Source organism: Ambystoma mexicanum, chromosome 2q (assembly GCF_040938575.1).
Source record: "Ambystoma mexicanum isolate Mex_15411 chromosome 2q, UKY_AmexF1_1, whole genome shotgun sequence".
Lineage (NCBI taxonomy): Eukaryota > Metazoa > Chordata > Amphibia > Caudata > Ambystomatidae > Ambystoma > Ambystoma mexicanum.
The window spans coordinates 1,231,260,783-1,231,280,556 of NC_090924.1; the positions used below are offsets into that span (position 1 = coordinate 1,231,260,783).

The 19,774-nt window shown below is 42.6% G+C and overlaps 1 protein-coding gene across 4 annotated transcripts in view; it reads right to left on the reverse strand.

The window, feature by feature from the left end:
• TMEM106B (transmembrane protein 106B) overlaps positions 1 to 19,774 on the reverse strand; it is a 177,296-nt gene that overhangs the window by 95,708 nt on the left and 61,814 nt on the right. For all 4 annotated transcript variants that reach the window (XM_069648628.1, XM_069648626.1, XM_069648627.1 and 1 more), the window contains exons 3-4: positions 15,269 to 15,332; positions 3,999 to 4,158 (exon numbers count right to left, since the gene is read on the reverse strand). In XM_069648628.1, coding sequence (XP_069504729.1) covers positions 3,999 to 4,158; positions 15,269 to 15,332 — 224 coding nt within the window. The remainder of the gene's footprint in view (positions 1 to 3,998; positions 4,159 to 15,268; positions 15,333 to 19,774) is intronic.

A 19,774-nucleotide genomic window follows, 5' to 3' on the forward strand; every position in this document is an offset into this window, starting at 1 on the left:
CAAGGTCAGCGATATGAGGTAAGAAGGAGAGAGGAGACGAAGATGGGTAGCTGCATTCTTATGGCAGATGTGTTGTGCAAAGTGTCTTAGAGTAGTGTATGATAGCAGATGCATGCGGGTCGGTGGCGGGGTGGTCGGTTAATTTCCCTAAGCGTGGAGAGTGATATGTTCAATACATTGGTTACACTCTAACGATTATCTAGATGTAATATATAGGCTACACGCTGGAATCACCTAGATTTAATTAAATGGCTATATTCTACATGTACCAAAATTCCAGCAATGGCTAAATTCTGCATGCACCTAGATCGAGTACATTGGCCACATTCTACATTCACCCGTGATTCAGTACACTGGCTACTTTCTACATTCCCTTAGATTCAATACAGTGGCTACATTCTACCTTCACCTACATACAATATCTGTATTCTACATTCACCTAGAATTAATACAAAGGCTACATTCAACTAGGTCCATTGCCATGGCTACATTCTACCTTCACCTAGATTCAATACACTGGTTACATACTTCCATACAGCTAGATGTAATCAAGCGCTTTGGATTAAAGCGCTATATGATCGCAATAAATACAAATACACAAAAGTAATTGGCACACATTAAAATTCACCAAGCTAATATGTGGTCTACCCTTTAAGAGTCACCTAGAGTCGATAGGATGACTACCTTATTACCATTCACCCAGATTTAATACAAGGGCTATCTACTTAGTAAGCTATCACCTAGGAGAGAGGCAATAGCTACTATCAAGAGTTCATCTAGGTATAGTGCAATGGCTATACTTAGGAGATCATCATAGTTTAAGAACAATGGCTATGTTGGCAATGCAACTAAGATTAAACACAGGGTAATGAATGAGCAGCTGCTAGAGATCACGGTAAAACGTCATGGGATGAGAACTGCCCCAGGAAGCTGTGCTTTGCCTGTGTTCCTTAGTCGGCTGCTCTGGCCAAGTCACTGAAGTGAGTGTCTTCTGGTCACGTGAACCAGCTAAGGGACCAAGGAGGGCGGGCATAGAGTTGAAGCCTAGATGGGGTGATGGGAAAGGGTTCATGAGGTTGTTTTAGGGAAAAGCCAAGTTTTGAGGGACTTCCTGAAAGAGAGGTGATCCTCTAAGAGGCGGATGTGCAGTGTAAAAGAACTCCAGAGTATGGGAGCTTGAATGGAGAAAGAGGATCCCTTATTGTAGTGAAATTGAAAGGGGGGGCTCACAAGGAGGTGTGCAGAGCCATATCTGAGGTATCTGTAGAGTTGGTATTGTGTGAGTGAGTTTGGTTTGGAGGAATACAGGGCCTTTCTTGTGGAGGGTGCAGTGTGTGATGCACATGGCTTTGAGGGTGGTCCGATGGCTGATGGGAAGCCAGTGGAGCACTTTGCAGGGGAGATGTATTCTCTTGGGGAGAGGGCCAAGAAGGAGCTTTGCTGCAGAATTTTGGATCCATTGGTGCTTTCCGGGTTGAAACACAGGGGCACTGTGAAAGAGGGTGTTGGCATACTCCAGGCAGGAGAAGATGATAGCCAAAATTGCTGAGATTCTGTGAGGGTAGGAGAGAAAGGAGAAGATGCGACTGAGAATATAGAGGTGAAAATGGCATGCTCTGTAGATGGTGTTTATGTGGTTAGAGAGTGTTAGGTTTGTGCTTAAGGTGAATCCCAGGTTCTTTACTGTGTTGGATGCTGTGGGATGGGGGCTCCTAGGGAGGGCAGGCAAGAGGTGGGTTGGGGCCGGAGTTCTGTCTTGCCGCAAATCAGGATTTTAGTTTTACCAGGATTGAGGAGGAGGTGGTTGGCCATCATTCAGTGGTCAATGTCTGTGAGGCAGGAGGCGAGGTCTGGTGGGGAGAGGCCAGGGGATTTGGGAATCTGTGTCTTGTGGGCGTAGTTGTAGCAGGTAAGGTCATGAGAGCGGATGACTTAGGTAGAGGGAGGCCCCCTGTGGGAGTCCATTGGAGAGAGGGCAGGGGAGGAGGGAAAAAGGGGATTTGTGAGCAGCTGGTGAGGAAGGAGGAGATCCATCTCAAAGCAAAGTCCCTGATGCCTAGGGCAAACCCTTGACACAATATTCAGCTCCACTAACTTGATCTCCTCCCCGCCCTTCCCCTCTAGTATGGACTGTTCACTGCGCCATCTCCTTCTCACTTACGACACCCTCTGCCCAGCATCACGAGCACCTTCCCTTCCCGTGTCCCAGTTTGGAACCAGATCATTGTATCCCCTGGCCTGGCTGGCTCCATGTTTTCCTCCATTCCTAACCTCCCTCTCCAAGGGGGAATCCAGTCTATCAACCACTTCAACAGATGGTTCTGCGATGCCCTCACCCCTACTATAGCCCCCTCTCGCAGATTGGGTGCTTCTCCAACTGATTCTCAGCCTCCCTCAAATCCCTCAACCACTGCCTGGAACGCAAATGTGGGCCATTGCCCCACCCCCCTTGACACACAGTTCATCCTATGTAAACCGAATCACCAATGCCCTCAACCCCAGCATGGAACTCCACTTGATCCTACCCAGTCCGGTTTCAGACACCTCTGTGGAAACAAAACTTCCCTTCTCTGGGATGATATGAAAAGAGGGTCTCTCTTCTGCAGGTGATAATTTTATTCAACAACAGAAAGACTGCTAAGCAACTCGGTCTAGCAGGGATGCTCACGGGGAAGCAGATTGCATATCTGGTTCAAAGGATTACAAATATAAGCAGTACAAAACAAGTCCAAAGAAGATAGGCAAATGTGAAAAGGCATGAACCACTAAAACAGGGCTATACAGGTGGTGGTTGCATCTTACCTTGTAGTTGTTGTAGCTTCTATGGTCCTGACAATGGCTTGATGGGCAAACAGGGGATGGGCACTGTACTAGGGACCTGCTCTTTGCTGTAAACCTTTGCTGGCTGCCTGGGCAAAGCTGCCCTGTGAGGGTCAGAGAAGAGGGAATTTCCCTCTTGACCTGACCTGATCACGGACCAATGGAGAGAGGGTGGGGGTAATGGCTTGATAGGGGAGGAGGGCGGGTGACCGAGGAGAGATGCTTCTAAAAACAAAATGTAACCATAATGCACGCAAACGAAAATCCAAGGCAGCAGACGAGGAGAGGCAAACATATGCTTTTAAAACAAAATGAAACCCAAATCAAAGCAGCAGGTAAGGAACTCACTACCAGGAGCCTGCTTCTTCAGAACGGTGAGGCAGAGTGTGCCGATTAGCTTGTGTTTAATAAGGTCTGGTATGATAGTCTGGACTCCTGTTCTAAACTCCCTTTGAGGCACCATTAAGAGTTCTTCTCAGGCTAATGTTAGAGAGAATTGTCGGATATATTAAATCAAGCTTTTTTTAGTATAATGGCAGTGTGAGCGCAGGGCAGTTGTTCCTATGAAAAGAGCAATTTAGTGTGCCCTGTTCAACTTGAGACACCACAGCTTTGCGTAAGTGTTTCAGCTGCTAGGCAAGGGTGTGGAAAGTGTGCTACAGCAGGATGTTTCTTCCAAGAGTGAGAGGAGGGGAGAAGAGATTGAATGGGGAAAACAATGGCTAAGCCTTATTTATACACTTGTGCGATTAAGCTTTCACACCATAATTGCCCATGGGCCTATGGGTTGGGAGTGTGTTATGGTCCTTAGGAGAGGGATCGTAAAGATATGCTGCGTAGGATAAGGTTTAGGGGGGTTGAGATGTCAAAGGCGGTGGGTGTGAGGTGTCAAGGGGACTGCAGGACTCGCATCTTATCCTTAACCACATACCATAATCATTCTCAAATGGCAACATATTTCGAAGAATCAGTTGCAAGGATTGATAGTGGATGCTTTTGGTTAAAAAAGAAAGAAAAGAAAAGGTTACTAACGAGTACCTAAAATACTTAATATTCCCATTAAGAAATTGCATCTTTTTTAAATGTGCTCATAATACAATATAGTGCACCAATTACAATCATTAATATAAATACACCTTTAGAAAAAAAAGTAAGTTTATGCATGCAAATCAAATTACCGTAATATTTAAAAATACAGTGTGCTGAGCTTCATCATAAGTAACATAGACTGATTTCACTCCGATATACTGCACATCAATGGAGCGTGGAAACAAGAAGAATACAGCCAGTCCCGAAAGAAGTAAACAAAGGATGACAGAAACTGTCACATAAAGCTTTCTGAAATAAAATGAAAAGGAAATTAGTACTCGCATGTAACATCAAACTAAAGTTCGATACATAGAAATCACATGCCATTGGGTCCTAAGTAATGCTATTTTCCAAGAATTATGAATTATGCATTTCGCACGATTAATAACGCTAAGACAATTCTTGCGTTTACTTCCCTGCAGAAACCTAGTGGACCTCTGGTCTTATTTCTCATTTATATAATTATGTTTTTCTTCTCCTCCCTCTCCCTCTCGACATTCATTCATGTGGTTCATCTTTCTGCTATACTGTCTCTTTTAGGGGAATAAACATGCCTGTCTAATTCCAGAGTATCCCTTGCAGCTCTGCCAAAGCAGATACAATATGCTTTCAATTTTAAAAAAATGTCGGTACCTAAAGCTTTGACTGTCTTTTGATCCATCAGGTAGCAGTTTGACCATCATATTGTTTTGACACTTGCATAGTTTACAAAGACTGGACAAAGGCATAGAAAGATATAGGACTTTGGGGGAGGGGGGGGGGCGATGGGCTGCTTTTCTTATACAAGCCCTAAAGCTTTCCTCTCACATTCTCACCACATGGCAGACAGTTCTAATTGTAGCTGAACATGGATGAGCCAACAAGGCTCATTATGTCTACAACTATATAACACCAATAAAGTTATAGTGGTTTTAAAAAGGACTGAAAAAAACATTTTCACCTGAAATGTAAAAGTAGCATAATCGATTTGAGCCAAGTCAAACATTTCACAACACCACCTAATAGCCATTGGTGAAATATTACTTCCAGTTCGCGCCACATCAGCAAGGCATTGTGGGTATACACATGGAACAGAGACCATTAAGAGTGGGCACCAAATACCCTCAGAAGAGGGGAAGTACCACATAGGTTAGGAGGCAGAAAATATAAACCAAAAAGAGAATTCTGTAAAGGTAAGACAAGTGAAAGCCATAAGGGCAAAGATACACAAACCAAGCCACCCCAGGAGAGGCGTACATCACTTACCAAGAAAGCATATGACAGCAAAGAAAGTATACATTACCGAAGTACAAAAACAGTTCAGTGGAGCAAAGGACAAGACAGTTCAACGGGATTCCCGGAAGCCAATCCCAAAGGAGGAAAGAAAACCTAAAGAACTTGTGAAAGAGTTACAATAATTTGTACAGAAGGTGACAAGAGACTTTTTGAAATTAATCTACTAATAGAGAGCCTCTAGCAAAGGAGAGACATTGCAAGAAAAGAATCAGGAGACGGGAGACCTTCTCCTGACATTAGTTTGTTAGAATAGTGGTAGGCTCCGTTAGGATTCGCTTTTGGAGAGCACACTTTTTTGCTTCATGACTTCCGACAATGGACCGAGCACCTCAGTTATTTACATAGGCTGGTAACACCCACATAGCAATAGGGATAATTATATGATTGTCTATTTTGCAGAAAATGATTCAAAACTCCAAATATTTTCAAGTTGAATATAAATGACCTTTTTTCTTGTTCATAAATTTTACTTCTAGTAAATTGAAAGATTTACTTTACCTCCTGATGAATCACCTGAAGTAAGGTGAGGAAACACGTGTCGAGGACATAACACATAATTTACATGTAATGTTCAAGAATGAACAATTGTAAAAAACTGTGAAGTCAACAGAGATAACGATTTCAAAACAACATTAAACAATTGTTTGGAGCGTCTGACAAAAGTGTCTGCTTCTTTCATTTAAGTACTGATCTAGCCTTTGCTCAGAGGAAGGATCAAGGCCTTTAGTAGGGTAACCACTGAAGAACCAGGACGCAGTCATGAAAGTCCCTTCTTTTTTATAAAAAAAGATTGTCGTATCATAGGGATGTAACTGGAGAGGGAGTATGGTGGACACAACTGGTTGTTCCCCAAAGCCATAGACTAATTGTTTTGGAGCTTGCACACTCATCAACGGCTGGGAAACACCCAAAGTAAGATAACACACAAAGTCAGATAACACACAGGTTCTATTTGCCGATGGCAAAAACTTTTTTCTGACTTGTGAGATCTGTCAGAAGACTAGCCCCATTACAACCATTACCAATCATCAACATCCAGTTTTCTAGGATAGCGATGGACATGGTAGACCCACTAGAAACTTCTAAATTGGGAAATTGCTTCATCCTAGTCATGGCATATGCCACTCAATATCCCACCATGCAACAAATATTAAAGCCTATATTTTATTTATTGAATAATTATAAGGTGCCTATACAGCAAATGGGGTTTCCTGACACCACAAAACAAAACAAGGGGGTGGGAGGACAGGGGAGATGGTAACAAGAACAGTCCTACTAATCCTTGTAACATTCGGACCATGAAAGTGCAGTAACAAGAAGTGCAAAAAAAGTGTGAGGGGTGGGGTAAGTGCCAGGGGATGCTGGGGGAAGGCCACTGTCTAATTGCAAGGATGGTGGGTAGACTTGGTAGGGATGCCCAAGCCACGAGGCTAGTCAGGGGAGGGGGGGACTTTAGGTCATTACTGGATTGGGGGAGTGCTGGTAAGACTGATAACTTGTAAGAATCATAAGGGACCAGGCCACCAGTCACAGCCGCAGAAGTGAACATTAGCAAAGGCAGGGCGAAAGGGAGGTCGAAAGGGAAGGAGGTACAGAAAATCAGGGCCTTGAGAAGTTTCCGAAAATTAAGGAGATCAGGCTCAAGTCTGAGAGGGTCAGGTAGGCCACTCCAGAGGGAGGCACCTGCTGAAGAGAGAGATCTACCCCCAACTCTCTGCTTGGAGAAACGTCTAATCTTCAGAGAGTTGGAGCCAGAGGACCGAAGGGCTCAAACTATTCTCAGAACAACCAAGCAGGGTTACTAATGTCTTCGACTAAATTCAAACCCTGACAGAGAAGACCACTAAATTCAAACCCTGACAGGGAAGACCAGAGAAGAGCAGATTTAAAAGCAACCCCCCAGAAATGCCATCTGGCCCAATCTACAGTGAAGGGGGAAATGGCCAATACAACCGCAAACACAAAAGGTCAAGGCGGTCCAGGAAACACCTACCCTAAAAACCAAATATTTTTTGTGCCATAGTCAGGTTATTTGGCTATTAAAGGAGAATGACTCTGAATGATTCCACCATAGCCACTAACAGATTCTCAACCACAGAAATGAATCTGAGATAAAGAAGATGAAGCAAGTTTTGTCAGACTGAAAAGTATACTGCATCACAAATCTGTCCTTAAAATGCTAGACTTTGGTGAAGAGTTTATTACAAATAGATGCATCAACGGAGGCCTTAGGGGTGGTGCTCTCTCAAGAACATGATGGAATTGGGCACCCAATGTTATATACACCAGTAGGAAGCTTTTTTCCATGAAAGCAATTCTATGCTACAGTCGACTTGAGGACTTGGCTATAAAATGGGCTATAATGCATCTGAGGTATTATTTGACCGAGATAACATTCAATTGGTTACAGATCACTCACTGTTAACCAGGATGTGCTTAAGAAAGGAATCCAATACAAGAGTGATGAGATGGTTCTTGGGCATACAACCTTGTTGTTTTACCGTCTAACATCGGAAGGTAAAACAGGGCAATGTCAACTTTTTACGCTGCTTTTCTGTCAATCCACAAGGGGAAGCCACGACCTTAAGGGGAAGGGTATGTGATGAATTGAGGAAATTCATTCCCCCACCCCTCAGGGGGAGCTTTCCCCTTTGAGGACATAGACTCCCATTCCTATGGGGAACTCCCCAAGTCATTCCCCATGGTGGAATTCATGGGGCTATCAGATGTGAAGAACAGTAGACAATCTAGCGATTTGGCTAAAGACAAAACTAAAATATACTGTTACAAACAAGAAAAAGTGTCTCTTTAACCAGAGATCTCCATTTAATTGAGACAAGGAGAGTTAGAATCGAGCACATGGCGAGGTGAAGAAGAGAGGCATGTACGCAAAGAGGGGAAGCTCCTGGCAGCGTAACACCTGAGGTGGAGCCAAGGAGAGCTGCGGAGTCTGCCATTTTCAGAATTTCACTGAGAGCAAGAGCAAAACGCTGGATGCCCAGTGTCTATACAGAGAGAGAAAGGGAACCCAAATCCTGGTGGTGGCAGTGCATGCTACAAAGTCATCAAACCGTCCGGATACCTGCTGTGTTACCTGATCATACTGAGAGAGAGGACAGAGAGCAGGATGCCAGAGAAGATGAGAAGGCCGAGAAGTGAACAACTGAAGAGAACCCAAACTACCCCAAATGGTCCCCTGCAGATCATGAGCTAAAGAGGTGAACAGGAGAACCGGGAGGCCACAGGGGAATCATTATGAAGTAGAAGAAACTTGTCTCAGTGGAATTGATGAGTCAGTAAAATTAAAGTCAATGAGATGGAACTGTAATGTGAAAGAACAATTCATGATAAAAACTGAACAGAGACCAGTCCCGGGAGGATAGCTCAGCGGCAGCGTGCGCGTCTTGGAAGCAAGACGACACGTAGCAACAACAGGTTCGATCCCCGGGTCCGCGCTTAGAAACCTTTGGGTGTTTAAGCGCGTTATAAATACGTAACTAAGGAAAAAAAAAAAAAAAAAAACACACACAAGTACGCAACTAAGAAAAACAAAAAAAGACAATTCCTGTAACAGCGCCTCGATGCCTGCGGGCTGTGTGAGCGCTTTATAAATGTGAAATAAATAAAATAAAATAAATAAAAGATGGCAGAGACTGTAAACCAGAAAGAGAATTCTATTTAGGGAAGACAAGGAGAGGAGAAACATCACCTGCCAAGAAAGCATATCACAGCAAGTATAGATTACAGAAGTAGACACTTCACGGTGGGCCAAAGGATAAACTGAGTTAAATCCTAGAATCCAATCGCTAAGGAGGAGGGAAAACATAAATAACTTGTCAAAGAGTTACACATACTTGTACAGAAGAGGACAAGACTATTTGAAATTAACAGACTAATAAAGAGCCTGAAGCAAAGGAGAAACATTGTGAAAAAAGAATCAGACGAATGGTAGACATTCCCCTGACCTTAGTTTGCAAGTATAGTGGTAAATTCAGTTAGGATTAGTTTTTTGACATCAGACGTTTATGACTATCTGACGACAGACTAGCACCTTAGTTATTTACGTAGGCAGCAAACACCCACATAGCAATAGGGATATGTGGAGAGTCGGAGGAAGGACACAGACTCCGATTTTCCATCTTGCTGATATTTATTAACTGAAATGGTGACAACTCCTGACTTTCACTATGCTATTAAGCATTCCCTAAGTAACAAAACTAACTAGGGTGCTCATCATACATGCAAGATTGGTCCAAAAAATACACACAGTCCGCTGTTCCAAAACGAACCTAGTATGACCCTACCACTTTTTTATAACAACTAATAAACAGGAGAATGACTCACTTCTCCTGTGGTATGGTTTTTCCACCAGTTCTCAATTCGAAAGGTAATTTCATAACAGTTCTTGGTGATTGACAGAGCTACTTGATATGGGTTTTCAAAGTTTCAGGAGTGCCCCAATATTCATCACTTTCTTCCACTTTTCTTACTATCCTCTCCTTACAGGGACGAGTGTTCCAGTAAAGATTTTTCCTTTCATCCTGTATTTCCAATCTTTTATGTTGCATGGGATGAGTGTGAGCGTTCCAGTAACATTTGTCAATTTCTTTTATTTTTTACTGTTTGCCTTTTACAGGGACACGAGTGTCCCAGTAATTATTACAGGTCTCATTCCCGGACTCCAGTTTTCCCCGTTACCTTGATTATGCCGGGTCACTGTACTGGGATTCGCACTGGATGGGGGTTATATCTTGTGAAGGAGGTGTTACAGCTTATTCGAACTTCCCGGGTTTCCCTTTTGGAGGCCCTGTGTTCAGGTGACTTCCGCGGCAAACAGTCAAACTCAGTTATCGCTTTTGGATTCATGCTCTGTATTTTTCTGTTGTGCTTGTTCGTCCCAGTACTATATGAGTTTTCGATTGTATATGTCAGTAATGTGTTTGATTGACAATAGCAAACTTTGATTGACTCTTCATCTTTTTCTTCAAAGTATGGCATTGAAAGAGCTTTCATGAGAGGTGGCTTAGGGAGCTCCTTCGAAGAATTAGAGCCCTTGTGCTCAGAGGGAGAGTATCTCTGCCCCAGGAAGGGTACTGCATAGCAGGATCACTTCCCTAGCCACACAGAGAAAGGCTTCCCCTGAGGAGAAGTGACAGAATCCCACGATTCATCATGGATAGTTAGGCCTTTCTCGTATTTAAAGAAACATAAAAACAAATGTAACTGTCAATACAGTGTCTGCATCCATATTCTGAACCTCCATACGAGGAACTGACACTTCGGCTGGCATGGTGTGGCAGCGAAATGAGTCGAACAACAAACCACGGTTCAGAGAGCGATGAACGCTAAAAGGCAGCTTTGAAAGGCCATGGAGGTTTGTGCGACATAGAAAACTGATCAAGTCACAGCTCGCAGCTGGTCGGCATGGAAAACAGGGATTTTGGCTGGTTGTACTTCCAGGAGAGCTGGGAGTCCCACTCCAGGATCTGAAGGGCCATGGTACTTTTCTCAGGCTCCCAAACACAGGGGAGGCTGGCACATACCTGCAGAGATCCTGCAACACAGTTGGGGGTAGGCAACAGGGTGGCTGACAGAGATGCAGTATTGGTCCAGCAGCAGAGTTCACCCCCAAAGGTCCCCGGGGATGGTTAGCGGACAGATCTCGCCTCTGCCTTCGACACCTGCCTTCACCTCACAACTAGAGGGCTTTAGAAAGGACTGCTCACGTAGCAGGGTCCACAAATCTTCTTTTGGGTTGGATTCCAGATATGAATGAAAGAAGTGGTGGACAATGCCTTCTTTAAAAGGTGAAAGCCTGTAGGTGATTGGAATACAGCTAACCTGCCTTAGTGGTCCAATCTCTGTTATTGAAAGAAGTGAACTTTGCCCTTCTGACATCACACCGATACTGCTTTGCTCTAGGGGAAGTGGCAGGGACAGGAAGGAAAAAGAGGCAGCGAGAAACAGGATGGCAGAATCTTCACAGAATTGTACAGGTCCTCCCCCGCTACACTAACGCACCCCCTTCCCTTCTCAATGGAATCAAAGGCCTTTGAAATGAAGCAATTTGGTGTGTGGCCTTGCCCTTTATGAATGGGTGCACCCTTTCATTCCTGTTCACAGGCCAGTGTCCTATGGAGGGACTGTCGATGGGGAAAGGATGCTACCTGGCCTTACAAAAGAACCAAGAGGCAATCCCTCCCACCTGCCCCAAGTCCACAGTTCTACCAGCGGGCAGCGGGAGCCTTGTCTGGAACGAATACCCACCACCTTCCACGGCGGAGCTTGGCACACTGTAGCTGACACATGTGCTTTATTCTTAGAGTTTACCCTGCCACCATAATGGGCTATTTATGATCAGCATAGTCTAGGAACAGGGATGTTTATCTTAAAAGCAACCCCTGCACTGCAGAGACCTTGCCGTTACTGCAGCTTTCAAATGGGAAGACATCACCTCTGAACCTGCTCTGAGCCACTGGTAGAGCAGGCGTTGCAAATCAGGATACTTGTGCAGCAGGACACAGGTACACCCATGCTTTTGGCATGGGACTTATGAAAGTGGAATCTGATCAGCATATTACCTTTTCAGAGATGGGCTTAATACAAAAAATAAAGCCAGGGCTCTTACACCCTTGTCAAATGGCAATTTGTCATATTCACCAATAAGGGTTCCATGTTCTACCTAGAACGCTATCCATGAAGTGCTCATCAGCAAATTATTGAAGTCAAATCTTAGTATCAATAATGAGATCTGAATTGATATATGCCATCCATCCCACTTCAAGAAATACAAAACAGAGCATATCATTCGGTCTCCCAAAACCCCATCCTAAATGGAAATCTTCATGAAAACAAACTCCATCACACATCTCTGATAACTGGGTGGCCTGTCTCAAACAGCCTTACTCAAAGCTGCCAAGAGACTACAACCTATGATTATCCTGTACAATAATAGCAGCGTAAAGACAGGGGAAAGTCTGAACAACTTGGCAGTACTCACCTGACCCCTCATGAATATCTTCATGGCAGTCTCCAGGCATGAATCTAATGTGCAACAAGAAGATGATAGCCCAGCCACTGGAAATCCCTGCCAGAAGCAATTTCTACAATCTGGTACTTCGAAGACCTTATCAGTGCCTGAAAACAGTTACTGTTGTTGCACCTCATCATGTTTTATGGACCACTGGCAAGGCTGCCCCCAGCCATCAGTGACAAGACGCATGTCAGTTGTGTAAATAAGAACAACATCCCTTTGATGCTTGCCCTTGCCTATAAAAAACAATGGTCCAAACTCTGCTCGATCACTGTCACCAAGTAACTATAAAATTAACTAGCAACATATGTGCCCATTGCACGCCTACGTTCTCTGGGACGTCCTTCCTGACATGACATCATGCATTCTGAAGGGCCCGTTTCCCAGGACATCCATCAAACATAGACCAGCACTACTTTTATTTTGACAGGGTGAACACTCCATCGGCGGTACACAAGTTGAACACCATATGCAATGCCTTAGAAGACCACACTATACAGGTATTAGTCTTCACATAAGCCTGCCTCCGTTCCTCCAGAGTGTGCATAGATGCGAATTTCCTGAATCCATAAACTGAGAGGAAGAGGTATTGCACCCATGTCATCTGACATTTCATCTGATGAGTGGAGCTGGTCCCCCTTTTTCTCATTTCAATGCTTTCTAAATAAATGTATCACTAGCCTGTAATTTTCCATTGGGGAAGTCAAACCATTCCAGGAACTGGACTGTGTGACAACACCAAGTTGGCCACCAGCATACTTTGAGAAAATCTGGGAAATAGGGATACCCACAAGCGTCGTCTTGGACACCAAGGGGATAGCTACAGGTGATCCCATGGTGTGCCCTCCACAATGCCTAATCTCGGTCACAAATATGCTTAAAGATAAGGGAACCAAAAGAGTTTGCGGCATATAACATTTCAGCAGACCCTTTCCAAGGCAGATCCACACTACCCATTTGAAATATAAAGCGAGTACCCCGGTTCTGTCCCAATCTCACTCACAGACGTTAAGCCAATGGTTACTACCCATTTTCTGCAAACATTCTTTGGAATGCTCGAAAAGCATGTTCTTAAATAGGTTGAATTTTTTACCTCTGCAGAAATTAATCCTACTGGTATCATTTGTCAGCAGTAATTTTATACCACAGAGGTAATTATCTCCCAGTGAGCAGGATAACTTGGTGTAATGTTAATTGTTACCAGTTGCGTTTTCTTACAAGAATTAGCTGTACAAAAATGCACCATTCATATTTTTCCATAGAACTATAAAGAAAAAGCCATCACCATGAAAAAGTACACTTTTCTCTCAGACATTCAATTCATGTTTTTTCAGGCAGGTCAAGTGAGACTGTTAGAAGTTAGACAATGCTGATATTAGACTACGTATACATCAATTAGTTTCTCATGTTTCATATTCACATCGGTTTCAAGAATGCATGCCTCTATGGAGAGATGCATATATGGTTAATGTTTTTGGTAAGCTGAATCATTCTATCCATTTTAGGGACTGCTACCCAACAAGACAAAAATATTTTCAAGTTTTAACCATGCATCCATTTGAAAGTTTAGGAATGGATATATGAATGATTTTCACTGGTGAAAAGCTGGCTCAAAACTAATAGCAAAAGGGTCTGTCAGGATGTTTGTCAAAGAATGAACTACCATCCTATCAAAACCTAATCTATCCCTCACACTAAACAAGTAAAGAGAAAACTAACACAAAGTTCCTTCTTTAGGGGAGTTGCTCCTTTCCCCTGTTTCTGGATTGTTGCATGACCAAAATGTTCCTTCTAACAAACACCGGGGCGTGGGGGCTACTAGGGGGCAGGGGACAAGGACTCCCTTCCACTGATTTTCAGGTTTCAAAACAGTCTTTACAAAATGTTCTCTCCAGGGGAATTAATTCTTCTTCTGGTGCGATAATGTACAAGTTCCAATAGAGCCAAGGGGATTGACTCCCTTCCCCTGGTATATCTTGATGCAGGGCACAATAAGGCCAGGGGGGCTGACTCACTTCCCTTGGTGTCACCAATTTGACTTCAATTTCTGGACCAAGAGAATGCCTCACTTTTCTTGGCCTGCTCTTGACACACAATGCAGTGGGGTGGCCGGATTTACCTGCAGATCTGAGTTGCTGGTAATTTCCAGCACCCCACCACCAAAATATGCAGGTAATTCTGGCAAATCCCTCCATGGAGTCCTATGAGACGCCATAAAATGGGGATTAATGCCATTTACTGCCACTTGTAATCTGACGGTTATCCCAGCAGAGCAAGTGTTGGCAATGGTATTACCATCTGGTGGTAACCCACCGGATTTACCGGCGGGATACCACAAGACATAATGAGGCCCAAAGGCTTTGTGCCATCTATAAAGTGCATGCACGAAATTCATTAACTGGCTAATTCATTAGCCGGTACGGATGCACCCTGCTGTAGCAGATGCATTTACCCAGCTCTATCACTTTACATCCGCTTTGCATCGAATTCACAACCAATGCCTTATGCTTTTAGAAGTCATAGTGTGTCTACTTTGTGAACTTACTCAAACTGCACATCCTTAGTCCATGCTAAAAGCATTTGAGCTGTATATGCCATACAATGCATTAACAATGCATTTTCTGCAGAATAATCCAAACACTACAGCTACTCAAGGTTTTCCCATCTGAAACCACAGGGTATATTTTGGTGAAAACATATGGCCAACCAGCGCACAATTTAGCAATGCTTGTACACCTTACTTTTGTTCTTTATGCCAGTGTTGTCCCACGGCAAACAAACCCTTAGGAGAACCTCTATCATGGGTATCTATTAAGGGAGAAGGATGGATCAGGTTATGTGGCACACACTGTAGAGATTAAAAGCAAAAAGTGTGAACCCCCTGAGGGACAATAATCCATCAACTACTGATAAAATGAATAACACTCAGTCGGGAATTGTTAGTGAAGCACCAACATACATGCAATTTGTGGTCGCTAGTAAAAAAAACATTCTTCTTCCATACTCACGGTGGACCCCAACCTCTCATATAGGATAGATGTCATAACTTACGTTCTTCTTGGTCTCAATCTCTGATCGCTGTATGGAATTAGTGCAACCAGTTGATTTTCCTGACCTAAAAGACAAAGGACAAACAGAAGATATGTATTCAAATTGTGGGCTTTAAACCTTGTGTCTTCCTTATTGTGTTAACATCATGAAAACAGCAATGCTACACCATGCATGCATAGACATTTTAATGGCGGTCTAGCAAACACCTCAGTTCAATCATAGCAGGTTTCATGTTAATTCCAGAACAGCAATCCATTACTTCATGCAAATGACAGGTCTCCTAGGTTTTAAAAGAAATTCTTGACACTGATCGTATAGTTGACACGATTTCCTTCTTTTCAGAACAAGTTCTGACTTCGATTGGTTGATTAGTCAACTGACTGCTACTGGAACCAGTTTTTGAAGTGGTTAACCCTATTAGAAATTATATATATATATATATATATATATATATATATATATATATATATATATATATATATATAGATAGGTGTCTTATCCATATTTTTTAATGTATCAAAATAATATTGGTTATTGTAAAGTGGGCATTAGGCATACATTATTCTAGTTAAAACTATGAGCCCACATTTTTCAAATGATATATATATATATATACACACACACACACACACACATATATATACATACATACACACACAGATTGAACACGTATGCATTTATCTTGAAACAGTTTAGTGTTCCCCTTTTCTGGACTAAGAATGACTGGGCAAAAAAAATATTTTGCCAGGGGTCCATGAATGCCTATAGGAGCAAAACCTGCTGCCTCTTACCAGAGAATTTAGATTGTGTAAACGTATGCTAAGAAGCCAAAATTTGGTAAATTTATATATGTTGTCGATACACATCCCAATTCAATGGGTCAATGAATTGTCAAATAATATTTACAAAGATTTATACACATTAAGATTCCATATTCCCTAAATTCACTTTCCCACTCCGCCCCCCACCCCACCACTGCTGCTGGGAAATACAACACTGTCCCCATAATTCCCCACACCCGCTCCCTCCCGCTCAATTACCATACACATTCTTCGAAATAAAACTGCAAACGTAGTATGGTATAGATTGTTGTGCAAAGCCACACTGAACTCCCATTTGCCTCTTTGCAAAAATGTAATGCGTTTGGGGGTGGAAAAAATCACATCTTTTCACTTGTCCCTCTCTGGTAAAAAGCGCTGTACTAAATTTGCCACCTCACTCTATGACAGGAAATAAAAATACTTCACACAGCATCTGACCAATGCGAAGCGGAACCATTCGCATTATCATTAAACTCCGACTGCATCAACTCCACAAGGCATTCAAAGAATGATTAATATTTCTTTACACGGGCATATCTTTTTTTTTCCATTAAGGAGGACATTGCTTATTGTGAGTGCACTTCATGAAAAACAGATTATGTGCTTCCATAAAAAGGGGAATAAAACGTAAAACGCATTTAAAAAGATCTTGTTCTTCGATCATCATGTTGCCTAAAAATATAACAAAAGTTGGCAATGCTGTAATACTCCTAAAAAGGAAGACCCACTATCGATAACAGATTAACAAGTGAACTTAAATTCAATGAAGGTATTGATTATATGCGACACGCTATACTGACATTTAGCTTGCTTCGAAGAGCTTCTAATTATTAGTCAAGAACAAGGGAACTGTTGCACAAGTATTCAACGTGTTTTCTCATGTTCATACATTATGGTAATTTGCACAAAGCTTATAAATTGAATAGGAGCGCGTGCTACTTATTTGCTCTAGACTAGTGCCAGCAGGCAGATCCAATGACAAATGTTTCATATGCCAAATGTGGACCTAGTAGAAGCCCTAATAATTGCGCTGCATTTCTTGCATTCATGCACTGGCATTTAGCCAGGTGGCGAGTGCTCCCAAAATGGAGAGCGCTGCAATCTATAGTGATTCACCCAGGATTATACAATAAGGAGGAGTTCTGATTAGAAACCAAAACACCCAGGGTTAATCTCTAGAATACACCTTCTACCAATAAGCAGAGTGGTGGCTGACTCAGAGAAAACAGTACATTTCCCAACTGATCACCGCCTCCAAAAGAGTGGTTGGGCAATGACAGAGTCTGAATGCCAGCTGCACCAGCTCTACCAACATTTCCGTAGGGCCCAATCTGTCAATCCATCAGAGTAAATGTTAGCAGGCTCTAATCAGTGCTAATCGAATATAGTATTACGCAGAAAAAGAAGTCTGAGGAAGTCTTCAAACAAGCCTGTTTTTTAATTTCATAGAATCAAAAATAAATCTAAAAATCCTATCTAAAATATTGTGTATACAAAAAGACAGTGTGAATAAGGAAAGCAAATCATCAATACAATAATGCAGAAACAGACAAAAAAAATCAAACAGCATGACAAAAAATGAAAAAAGTAACACATACAAAATTAACTAACAATCCACCAAACCGCAGTACTAAAAATAATGCACAGGTTGACTAACGAGATTTTCAGACTTCTCATACACCTGGCCTAACCATGTGAGATGGCGGTTAATCGCGTATTTAACCTACGTGGAAAACAGCACCACTTTCAGTGTGATATCTGATTTTTGCACGTCTTCATCAGGGAGTATACAAATAGCAGCACTGGCCAAAATGCACGTCAGCCTTCATGAAAGTCTTGATGAACCCCATGTCGCAAACACTGTTCTTGCAGACCCATGATCATGCAGCTAGTACTGCTAAGCACAGAATCCGTGCATCACAAATGCAGGGACGATCACACGGCAAAATCCTACGGACTTCACCCGATGAGTGTGGGGGTTTCCTCAACCGCCATCTCGCAGTTCGTAACAGAGAGGCAATTGCCATGCGTAGAATGCTGCGTATGTGTGCGTCCAGTTAGAACTTTCCTAAGCGCATAAAGTAACAATACAGTAACTATAGAACAGCATGCAGTACAACCCCTCCACAAGTTCAGGAAATATTCGAGCCCTAGACAAGCAAATGTTGTGACCCCATCTAAAGCGGAAGGAATGACCGAACATTAGAGGAAGTCCTAATCTGCAGATAAATATGTGAACATATGCAGATATTCTAAAAAATAAAAAAGTGACATATTTACAGTAAACCCAAATATCTGCAGAAACGAACGCAAAAACACCCATTACGTTTTCCCAATTTAAAACGCAACATAGTGAAATGAATTTCGTGCATGCACTTTATAGTGAAACAAGCTACATCATCCTGCACTCACTTCAGCACTCCTAAATGTTGAGACAGCAGTAGTTGCTATGTTGCCAGCCTATATTTTAGCTGCTGCATGAACTTAAAGGCTGTAGTTCCTCCCATTTGCTTTTCGATTCTGCAGACTTTCATTCTGGCTGGAGGTGCATACAGACCTGGAAAGTCCATGGGCACAGAAAATCTGCAGGGAATTTCTGAACATCAGTGGGTTGTTTCTAAAATCTTATGAGAACATTGAAAATCCATCACAAATGATACATATGTCGTTCCCACAGAAAACACTGTTGCAGGTTTGAATCGTCTTTATTAAATAGTTCCTGCGTGCTAAATCATTCATTCAAGTCGTTACTAACACATTTTAAACATTGAAATATGTTAAACAGTCATAGGAAACCTCTGCAAAGTGGAAATAAAGATGTACCAAACTCATTAATGTTGCCAAACACATATGTGGACATTGAAAGGTGCGGAGATGAAGGCAAAGCTTTTCAAACGCCCTCTACCCAAAAATAAATTAGTGTCTACATAGGGTTATATTGCCTTTGGGTATTGTCATGCACCTTTCATCTGTAGCGTGTGACAGCTTGTGCCAGGAAGCCAGGCCTTTCAGGGTGTTGTGTGTACATTGGGGACTGGTATAGACTTCCATGTTAAGCATTGTCAAGCTCAGGGAGAAACAAAGGTTTATGAGGTAAAATGTGCATGCTCTATAAAATTCAAACCTTTTCTTAAAAATTGGGTTTGAAAAATGCCAATCTAATCCTAACTCTAAAGCACAGGACAAGGTGGCACACTCAAGTTTAGCACACACTGGCTTCTTTAGCACGAGGATTCAGTTCAAAACTTCAGCATCAGGGCCTTCTGTGCCAAAGTCTCTTATTTCTGATGGCCTGATACAACACGACAAATATTAAAAGTTCCTTTATTCCTAGGATTTTACATGTACAACTTCTATGGCGATTTACTGTTCACCCTGGGTTCCCGTCCACCAGGCTCCGACCAAATTTCTCTTCTTCGTCTAAATTTAAGACTTTCAACTGTGCGCTGAGTTTTGCTTGACCCGTTGCACGACCACTTCGATCCACAATTACTCGTTCTCTTCTCGATAGAACTTTCTCTCTCACTTTCACTTTTGCCACTTCTCAGCTGGATACCTTACAGAGACCTTCGATTGAGCACCCACGCGGTGCCGGAAATCTCCGTCAAGGTATTGCATCTTGCTTTTAAAGTTCAGTCACTCATCAGCAGTTCCATTTTACTTGCGTCTCTCATCACACGTGTTT